Source organism: Callionymus lyra, chromosome 8 (genome assembly GCF_982586985.1).
Source record: "Callionymus lyra chromosome 8, fCalLyr1.hap1.1, whole genome shotgun sequence".
NCBI lineage: Eukaryota > Metazoa > Chordata > Actinopteri > Syngnathiformes > Callionymidae > Callionymus > Callionymus lyra.
The window spans coordinates 21,626,513-21,637,606 of record NC_141825.1 but is presented as its reverse complement, the minus strand read 5'-3'; the positions used below and the strand labels follow the sequence as shown (position 1 = coordinate 21,637,606).

General features: G+C 33.9%; 1 protein-coding gene across 2 annotated transcripts; it reads right to left on the bottom strand.

Moving 5' to 3' along the window:
• Positions 1 to 163: 163 nt before the first annotated feature.
• On the bottom strand, positions 164 to 9,827 carry LOC148074006 (centrosomal protein of 41 kDa-like). Of its 2 annotated transcripts, none has more exons than XM_087797326.1 (11): positions 9,739 to 9,827; positions 9,026 to 9,089; positions 8,695 to 8,742; positions 5,419 to 5,480; positions 5,265 to 5,316; positions 4,505 to 4,592; positions 3,644 to 3,801; positions 3,184 to 3,251; positions 2,991 to 3,105; positions 2,442 to 2,654; positions 164 to 751 (listed from the first exon to the last, which is right to left on the bottom strand). In XM_087797326.1, the coding sequence occupies exons 1-11, from the start codon at positions 9,769 to 9,771 to the stop codon at positions 633 to 635; spliced, it is 1,020 nt and encodes a 339-aa protein (XP_087653452.1). In that variant the 5' UTR covers positions 9,772 to 9,827; the 3' UTR covers positions 164 to 632. The 2 variants fall into 2 exon arrangements, with proteins under 2 accessions (XP_087653452.1, XP_087653450.1); XM_087797324.1 differs by lacking the exons at positions 8,695 to 8,742; positions 9,026 to 9,089; positions 9,739 to 9,827 and adding exons at positions 6,540 to 6,587; positions 6,669 to 6,732; positions 6,859 to 7,209.
• Between the last annotated feature and the right edge of the window lie 1,267 nt (positions 9,828 to 11,094).

The following is an 11,094-nucleotide window of genomic DNA, read 5'->3' as shown; positions in this document are numbered from 1 at the left end:
AAATATAATACAACTTTAACAATTAAAGATAAAGTTATAAAAAACAAAAAATGTTTTGTCAAAATAGAGAAAAAACAAATTTGTGTTACTCTTTGCTACAAATTGCCTTATGCGTGTGCATGCACAATAAATAAATAACATGTTTAATACTCCCAAAACCAAGTTTTTCAATTTCAGACTTTATTCAAATTAAAATCACAATTTACTTTGTTTAAATATGTCCGGCAAAATTGTTAAAAGTCACTCGACACGGCAACACTTCATAAAAGGCCATAAATTAGTCACAGACGAGTGTATTCATTCACAACATTGAAGTGAAGGACAGGAATGTGTGATCAAACACTGATTAAAGGCATTTATGGATCAGTACTGTGAGGAAAAACTAACCAAATGATTTACAATCCGACCTACAATCGCGTCCGTCTGGAAATGACACCTGACTGAGGCAACAAATGAGTCAATCAATCATCATAAGTGTCGATGAGAACGTGTGCAAAAGGCTTTTTCATTTCAAGGTTCACAGATGAGGCATTGTGCAAACACACCACCAGGTTTTAAATATAGGCAGAAGAGGAGGAGACACTGGTCCCATGTCATCGTCATCATCATCATCATCATCATCATCATCAGGTCTATCTCCAGGGTCTGCTGCTTTGGACCCTGGAGCTCCCACAGGAGGAGCCCAAACGACTGCTGGTACTTGAGGTATCAGACTGACTGCTGATGGTTGACATCCGGCTGGACATACGACCTTAAAAAAAAAAAGAGTTTAAAGTGAGAACATGTCTCCCTCTATGTAAAGGTACTATTGACTATAACATGCTTCTCTCTCCTCCACTTTTGTTCCTGCATACTACCTGTCATTTTGATTCTCCTTCTCCTCATCCTCACTTCTAGCTTCTGAGTGGATCTTGTTTATAACTGGATCTTCTCCCAGTCCTTGAACTTCATATCTCTGCTGCAGATTATTATTTAAACCAGGTATACACTTTTTTGACCAATGTGCCATGGCAGTATTGCACATTAAGGTGAAAAAAAACTACACAACGATCAATATGTTGCACACAATTTGTTATTATTTTGTTCTTAATTATTAATTCAATTTCATAATATAAGTCCTTACCATCCAAATCACTACACTTTTCTGAGGTTCCTAACAACTATCCTCTGACTTATGATGGGCTGATGATGCTTCATGAAACAGTGTCATATTTTTTAGAGGTCTGTACGTGGCGCCTTCAGTTTAAAATGATGTGAGGTTTTGAAGGGAACATCCTTAAGATACAGTTTATCAAATTAACTTGACCACATATAATATTATTATTTCACTTGTGTTTTCATAACTGCTTGGTAGTGTGGAATGCAAGTAAGTAAGTACATAATTTTGGGCTAATGTGGGATTAGATGTCTTTGTGCCAGTCTCTGAAGGAGTAAGGGTCAGCCTCGACCTTGAGGATAATAACTTGTGTTTGGTTGTAACCTTTGGAGTAAGATAATTAACTGTTAATGAAACCGTCATGAAGCTATAACAGTGAACAAACAGCTCTGTGCTTCATAAAGGAGTCAGACATGTAGACTCTGTGTTATTCTTTTTTACTTGTACAAGTAAAACGAGTTACTTTAAACCAGATGTGATTTCTATTCTTTGTTTAGGTCAGTAAAAGTGATAAGTAAAATTCCTAACCTGACAGATTTCAATAGAATAGCTTTCAAAGCAATAGATTACAGAGCAGAGAGTTACATCTAGTGGACTGACAAAAGCTTTCAATACTGGAAATAAGAATGATGCTTCATGGACCTTCATCAACCCATCACTATCTACAGGACAGAACGGTAGAAACAGGTACGAAAACAATCCTACTTAGTCAAGGCATGACACAATTCTAGAGAAAAGAGTGCATAAGATATTGCTTCATGAAGCTTCAGCAATACATCGCTTTCCCTTAGCTCTAAAGTCACTAAGTTTAACAAACTGCTTATGTGTAAATGAGTTCTGACCTTTCCCTGATAATAACCAGCAAATGTACGTTCCAGAATAACAAAGTTTCTTTAGAGTCCTGTGAGTGTAGAATCACCAAAAGCTTAAAGGTTTATTTAACGTTTCTCTTCACATCAATATAATCCCTGTACATTTCTACTTATTTCATGTATTTTTTCAGATTTTCTTGATTTATACATTGAAAATTAAACAACTCTTCTGTCCCTGTCCTGAGTCCCTTCGGAGAATCACTTGCTGAGTCATCAAAAAACCACTGGTGGGTCACAATCCTGGACTGCTTAGATGCTCCACTACCACGTCCTGGGAGTCTCAACTGACCGATGGAAACTCAATGCAAACTCCACACGTGGAGTGTCTTCAAGATGCCCTTTTGTTCTCCCTCTCCACGTCTTGAGCTACTTTAAAAACGGAAACAAAACTTCTCTCGGTCCAGCGATCTTACTGTTGGGGTTGCTGGGAACCAGCTTCTCGAGCTGCTCCCCGATCCGGCCCAAGTCGTCCGCCGTGAACCACCAGCGGTCCTCGGCCAACGGCAATGTCTCTTGTTGCCACAGGTTCTGTTTCTGTCTCTTTGAAGTCGGTGGAGGGAAACAGGATTTGGGGATGGTGCCCGTCGTCAGCCCTTCAGGAAATTTCACAGCGATAACTTTGAGACCTGGATTTAGGAGGGGAAAAAATAAATGATTTAACCCAAATCGTTTTGTTAAAAAAATCACATTTCACATTGAACTTATTTTGTGGGCGTTTAATGCTTGCTTCTCCTACTACCCTTTTGCTATTTTAATTTAACATTCATACATTTCTTTAATCATTTAACTTAAAATGTACTTGTTTTACTTCAATCACAACAACAGAACAACTGTGATATCAGTCAAAAAATATTATTATTGAATCATTCAAGTTATTTTACTGTTAAAAAACAAGTTTTCTGAATATACCATTTCATTCATTTTATTTAATTTTTTTAAGATCATAGCAAGAAAGATCTTACCTCCTGACAACAAAAACAGATTTTCAAAGCCTTTTTCGCACATATACGTGGCCACCTTGTTGGCCGTGGTTTCATCCTCGTCGTACACAATAATGATTTTACCTTTAACATTTTTCTGTCGAGTAGTTAAGGTAAAATAAAAGAATCATTTGTACTAAAACATACATTTAATACGTCAAAGATTAAAGGATACATAATCCAGCACATTCTTGGGGTAAGGGATCAATGTCCGAGACATCCATGTTCCAGGAAGACTGTGTGCTGTTTGAAAAAAAAAACATGAGAAATCAACAGTTTATCATTAGAGCAGATATTCTGTCATATATGACAAACAAATGAAAAATCAATGCAAAATCTGGCCCTTTTTTTTATGAGGCCCTAATAGATGGTTGGCTAAAAAATCGAAGTAAATAAATGTTCATGTTAATATTGTGACGTATAAAGATGTCAGAGATAATATAAGGGGTTATTGATGTTAACTATATGATTTATCTATATGATAAATAAGATAAATCCTCAAAGAATGAAAAGAAAATGTCAAAAAAAGACTTCCTGTTTGCTTAATGTACATTTTGTATGGAAACGCAACTGTAAGATTTTGGCCCCTTGTGTGATTGAGTTTGACACCCCTGGATGATGTCGTCCCGACATACCTCCGATGAGGTGGCAGACGTCATACTGATCTCGATCTCGAACGTCCAAGAGCAGGTAGGGGCAGTCGGAAGGAACGTCGGCTACAATTGTGTTGGATGGTCTTGACTTCTTTTGGTAATTTGGATGAAGACACATCTCGCCCACGCCGGTTATAACACTACATGATGAAGCAGATGTTACTTCAATACGGTCAAAAGTGAAGAATCTAAAGACTTAAAAAAGATGATATCCTGTAGGTCTTTGTTATAATCTATCTTATGTCATTTTATGACAGTACCAAAAGGAAAATCCACAAAGTCCAGGTGATAAGTCTAAATGCTCATTCTTAAACACTAAAAAAAATATTCTTTCCGAAGATATAATGTAGGAGCTTTTATTCATTAATTCTGAATGATATAACTAAGGAGATAATTAACACTATTCAACAACAAAAAATATTTCTACGCCAGTGATGCTAGCCATTAGCTAAGCGATCGCTATCATCATGCTAAAGTAATGAAGCAAATGTTATTTCAATACATAAAAGGTGTAACGAGTTTTCTCAACATATCTTCATACATGAAATACTTTGCTAAAACCTAAAGTTTTACATTTTTCCTTTGTCACTGCGTTGACTTAAAAGCTACAAAGGTTTTAGAAAAAAGACAAAGTAGCTTATGTTAGCCGTTAGCTTAGCAATGTATAAAGTGGAGGAACTGAGCAAATTCTTCTGGAACTCTATTGTGATGATATACTTGTTATCCACTCATTTTATGTAATACTACGTATTCGATTCCTACAAGAAAACATCATCAGTAGCAAGTTTGGATCCACTCTGCTACTTCATTTATTTGTGTTTTAAACTGTGTTTAGCATGTTACCTTAGCATGGTTGTCCTTTCCCCAACCTTTTCCTGCAAGCCATTGGATTTCTCCAACGGCCCTTCCTGATCCATAACAGGCGGCCTGTCTGCATAAGAAGTGACAATATGAGTAAACAATGAAATAATTCCATCTGGTTTCTATGTAGTAATCTAAAATGTACAAATGCAAATACTTGTAAATGCTAACATGTAAGTAAGTAAGTAAGTAAGTAATATTTATTTATATAGCGCTTTTCCAGACCAGGGTCACAATGCGCTTTAACAATCAAAACAATACTCAAAAAAGTATATACTTTAAAGATCAAGATAATAGTGAGAACAACACAGGAGTTCCAGAAAATCAAGGAAAAGCTAACATGTAACACTACACACCTGGTCAACAAGATCTGATTAAATCCTTCACCTGGATAGTATGACAGTTGTCGTTTAAATTGTCCCGTTCTTGTTTTTAAAGTAATGGCTGATTTTATTAAAACAGGAAAAGTTAAATTCAAAAGAATCGTTTCATTTAATTTCCCCAATGAGGAAAGAATAAAGAAATGTCAATTCATAATCCCGATGACTTAATGTTGATATTAATAGTAATTTAAATAGGTTTGAATGTATTTTTTCATACATCAGTTTTACACACCCATGCCCTCAACAATCCAACTGCATTTAAATATTGCTATTATCATGCTAGAATTTGTTTGGACAATCAATGGTTGAAAAAAAGAAAGTGTTAAGCATCAGCAAGAGAATTTGAAATATAAGTTTACCTTCCTCAGCGCCGTCTTCATTCAGATCTGATAAAGCTGCAACATTTAGAATCTGTTTTTTTTTTAAAGACAAAAGTTTAAAATGACATAAATACTTTTGGAAAATCCTAATAATAAGATATCATGACGGCCTGTGCAGCGTGAACAATCTTACCAGTTGTGCAAAAGTTGTCACCTTCAACCTTTTGAAAAGTTCATCTTTTCGATACTTGTAGTCTAAATAAAGAGAATAATTGAAATGATGACAAAATCCTTTTATGTGGGAAAGACATGCAATTAATTTAAAAAAAAAGTTTCAAAGATAAAAAAAGGAAAGTATTTGCAAGAAAATCAGTGAAAGAACAACAAATAAAGAATGTTGCATAAATAGAAAGAAATAATAAACTAAATATTTATTATATTCTGCAAAAATAAAAAGAGGTGGAACCCTGAGAGCACAGGATGTTACAGAGTCTAACTCACTTTTCTTTATCTTTTCTTGATAATGGTCTTAAATAAGTGCTGTAACAAGCATTGCTGGGGTGACAGCAGGAACTAACACCTGACCTCTGCAAGGATCTGAACAATCGGAGGAACCAGTGACTTGAAGTTATCAAGCTCATGACGCGTTTAATTTGACTCTGTTATTTGGTTTATTTTAAGCAACCTGACCTGTTCAGAAGCACAACCTAAACGTGGGAAGATCACTGGGCTCACCAGTGATATCATCTTTATTAATAGTTAATACTTATTTCATCAACATTTGTCCATTTATTTTTCCGAATTAGTAGAAGTATTACAGTTTTCTATTTTCAGGAACATTAAAGCTTTATTATCCTGTCTTTTTAATTTGTGATTTTACTTCCATGATAAACTTCTCATGTCCAACTTACTGTCAGAAGCATTAAAGGCTCGTTGTTTGATGCGGAATAACTTAATCTTATTACATACATCTTAAGTAACTAACTGCATGATTTAAAGTTGTAATAACATCCAAGGTATCAGAATATATAAAATATATATATAAATGATAACAGAATGTCAATTTTAATTTTACCTTAAATACAAAATGGTATAGTAAGTAAGTAAGTAAGTAAGTAATATTTATTTATATAGCGCTTTTCGAGACCAGGGTCACAAAGCGCTTAAACAATCAAAACAATACTCAAAAAAGTACATACTTTAAAGATCAAGAGGGAAAAACAATAAAATCCTAGCATAAATAATACAAATGATTACATTAATACAGTAATAATTGGAGGTGTATTCTGCCTTGTAATGTTTCAAATAACTCACATTTGCTATTTTCCTCCATTTTCTCGACATACTTTGACATACTGGCTCCTGTTAAATGAATAGCAATGAAATAGATCTTAAAAATGTGTACTTTTATTCTATAAAATAGTTATCTTTTGACCAGCATACCTGTGTCCAGCTTTGTTTTGACATGCTGGTATTCAGGATTTCTTGGTATTCGTGTATTAAGGCTCTTGAGAAAAAAAGACCATTAGCTTTCCTCGTCATAAAAGCCAATATTTACTCTATTATTTGTGGAAAACACATCAAATTTAGATTCAAATAACTGTTTATTGTTGAGTTTTATACGTTGTCTCACCTTTCCACTGCCAAGTCTTATAAACTTTGACATGGTCTAGAGTTGAATGATTGTGCAACTAAACAGATCTGATGTTGCTACGCTGCAGGTCGAGCAGACATGACCTGATACCACCCCATCATTTGGGCAGAGTCTGAGGCACAACTAGAGACAAGGTGGTAGAAAACCACCGTCTCTTAGTCCTCCAGGTGTATCCGAGGCATTTTGCCTATTTAAAATCATATCAAAGGCGACCGGGCCTATTGTATCTAAGTGATGTTATTACAGATGGTTTCAAAGTCACTGGCCAACAACAAAACAGGCAAAATGTGTCAACATTAAATCCACCTGATGTCATTTGAGACTTAAGTCACATTGTGTGTATGTGTCACTGAAATGTTTGTGCTTTGTCAGAGAAAGTTTAAAGAGGTTTGCAACATCAATAAAGGAGAGAAGATCATTAGAAATGGCTAATAGTTAACATGTCATTGTCTGTTATCTGGCTTGAAAATTCATTTTAAGTGCATTAACACTCTTGCTGATGAATGTTGCTGCCAAGACCAAAAGCCCCCCAATCATCGAGTCAGAATTGTGTTGTTAAGTTGCATCACTTAAGATGCTTCAAACAGTTGCCGTGTCAATAGATATCAATTGTGATTGTACGGAAAACTCTCCATACCCAGTCAATGATTCAAAGGAGAAATTACAGACAAATTAAAAATGAGTGAGACGTAACTGCTGTAATACTTGTTTATCTTCAAATAACCAGAAGTGTATTGCAGCAAATGTCTTGTTACAGTAATTACAGATTTTGAGTATTGAGTACTTTTCTCAAGTGAATCATACCATAGTAATATACGTATATTTAAACAAAAGAAAAACTGTCTTCAAACAGGAGAGATTGACTCTACCAATATATATAAAAAAAAATTTAAAAGTTTTTGTTGTTTACTTAATTCTATGTTTCATTTAAAGGTTTCTTTTTTAAATCATGATAAAACAACAACATTTTTCCACATTCTTTTAATACCAAATTATAAATTTGTTTTATTTATGGTAGGATTTGTTTTTATATATATATAAGATTTAATAAAAATGTCTATCTTGGTGATCATAATATTATTTATTTATTCTAATATATTGTATTATTGTTGTTTTTAAAAAAAAACTTCAGTGGGTTTATTATGCCTGATATTGTTTGTACATTTTACTTTTAGGACCATTCAAATTTCCCCATAAATGGAAGAATTCAAGAATATCATTATAAATATCAATACTGTGAAGAGAACATTGCAAACTCAACTTGTTGAGACCTTATGATTGACATATTGTGTCTTTAGTAGTGCACAGATCTTTGTTGGTTGTTAATCTTTATTTATTACACTGATAAAAATAACTAACATTACATGTTGACTGTTCAGTGGTCATCCTGAAAAAGAAATTAAAGATTTTAAATGTGCTAAAAATGAAGCTGCATTTAGCTTGAATAGTTATTTACTCAGAGATTAATTTCAAGTGTACATACTTTCGTTATAAGACTATTGTTTATAGAAAAGAAAGAATGATAGGTATAATATGTTTTCTGTTTGTTATTGAACTGCGACCTACCTGACTTTTATCAAGTAGCCACTTGAACTTAACCATCTGACTCACGAATAGAAAAAATAAAAATTGAAAAAAGATTGTGACAAATTATGAAATGAAAAGTCAAAACTCCGACAAAGAGCCCAAAGTTGAAGCAAAATGTCTTCATGATCAGAGACAGCATGTAATTGAGGATTATGTCAAAGAAATGTCCAATTTGAACCACAGATTTTCTATAAATACAGGTATATAGAATACTTAAAATCTACTCACTTTTTTGCATTTCATCTAGTCTTTCCATGTACTTTGACATGCTGTTTCCTTCAAAAACAAAACAGTGCATATGTTACTAAAACCATTTTAATTATGCATTTGTATTATTAAATGTATTATAAATTAACCTGCAGTGACAGTACATACAAAATAATGGTGAATAATAAATGTCATGGCCAAATATTTGAGAACAAATAAAGATGAAAAAGAATTAGCCAAGACAAAACTTCCAAATTATTGGCAACTAGTGTTATGCAAAATCAAATAATCATCTTCACAAAAGCCTCTAAAAATACAAAAATATTAATGTTAACCCGTGAAGGCAACTTACCTGTATCAAGCTTTGTTTTGATGTTTTGATACTTTGGATTTGTTGGTATCCTTCTGTTCGTGTACTTATAGAACAAGAGACAGGCATTTAGTTTTAATAGTATTAGAGTAAGTAAGTAACATTAACAATTGTTAAACAATGAAACATTTTTTATAAATATATAGTTTAGAGCTAAACATCTGTATAGCATGATCCTTTACTAGCTGTAATGCCTTTATAAATCCTACATTTTCTTGCACCATTTTGTCATTCTTCTACCTTCTGCCAGCATTTTTGGGTAATAAGAAAGAAACCGCCTAAACATAGATGGTGTACCACATTATTGAGAATATTTAAAAGGGTTTTAAACTCATTTTTTTCTAACATAAATGGCATTTATTAAGTTTGAACGCATATGGATATATAATCATAACAGTATATGAAGCTTTGTCGTCCCACATTCACCTATTTATATGCGCGTGTTTACATTTTGATAAATATTGTAGATGACAATTGTGGTCTCACTTACAACTGAATGAAATATAAATGTTTTAGATAGATAAACGAGAGGCGTTTATGTTGATATGGTGACGACATGATGCTAACCAAAATAGCCGCCTGGCTAATACACCCGCTGCGTTATTTTATCCGATTCCCTGTAATCAGGCGACAATCTTACTCATTAACACATCATATTAATACATATTGAGGATATAAACCACATTTATATGTACCTCAGCATCGCCGATGCTCGATCGAAGCGACATTTTTTTCGGCTAAAACTCAAACATGAACGGTTGTGCTTCTCGGAACAAACGTTCAGCTGATTGGCCGCGGGAACCTATTCCAGCCAATCAAAGGAGACAATACTCCGCGTGGGGTTCGCGACGCACAACAAAAGAGTTGCTATGCGACGGTAGACGCTGATGGTGTCATTGCATGAGAAAGCAACTGTCAGAGCCTCAGCTGATCGATCGTATTGTCAGTCACGACGAAAGTCTTACATTGTTTTAGTATCACCTCAAATTAATTGACACGTGTTTTTACTTGGGTTTAGGTGTGTTTAATACCAATAGTGACTGTATTTGTTTTCGTGTGTCTGTGGCTTATAATTTATCAAACTAAAAACAAATTGTGCTCATCTATGCCAACAAAAATGTTTACATCGTATAAGTCGTATATCATTAAAGCACTCTTTTGGTAGAGTCCTATCATGATGTATGATAATGACATTACAATGACGATGAAGCTGAAGTAGTCTGTAGATAGCTATAGATTATTGAGCAGAGAGTGACATCTATAAAATAACATAAAATATAATAAATAAAATAAAAATAAAAACAAGAACAAAGAGAAAGAACACTATGAGACTTAGATTGTATCATATTTTTCTTTCTCTTTCTTTCTCTTTGTTCTTGTTCTTACTTTTATTTTTATGGATAATTGCTGTATTGCTGTGTCTAATTGGAAAAAAAAAAAAAAATTCCCGAAGGAGACTTCCTGACGGATCAATAAAGTTCTACCTATAAGACTCTGAAAAAATGGATACTGTTCCATGATGATTCATCAGACATTTACAACGGATTGGGTGATATAAGTACTCTTGTTTGGCTGAAACAAAAACCTGCACCCAATCAGAACTTTTCTGGATTAATTGATAGATTGTAGACCAGACAGTGTCATCCACTGTAGAGCGCATGTTGCAAACTCTTTGTAGTACTATGGAGTACTTGACTCTGGTGTTGTAGTATTTACAGACCACATGACTCTTGACGAAGTCGTAACTGCTTTCGTTTGTTTTGAAACCAAAATATGTCCAGACGTCAGCTTTAAAAGCGCGACTGTATCCTCTCGTCCTCAGTCATTGCCCGGATCTTACAGGATTTCAATTTTTTTTTATACAATATTGTATAGTATACACCATAAAAAAACTATGGTAACACATCAAATATGATTTGCAAGACAAAAAAATGAAGAGAATATATTAAAAATAATAGTAAAGCACAAAAAAATTATATAAATATTTTCTAACACCACTAGTTGAAATACACCAAAGTAGATTAAAGTTGATATTTTGACCTATACAGATG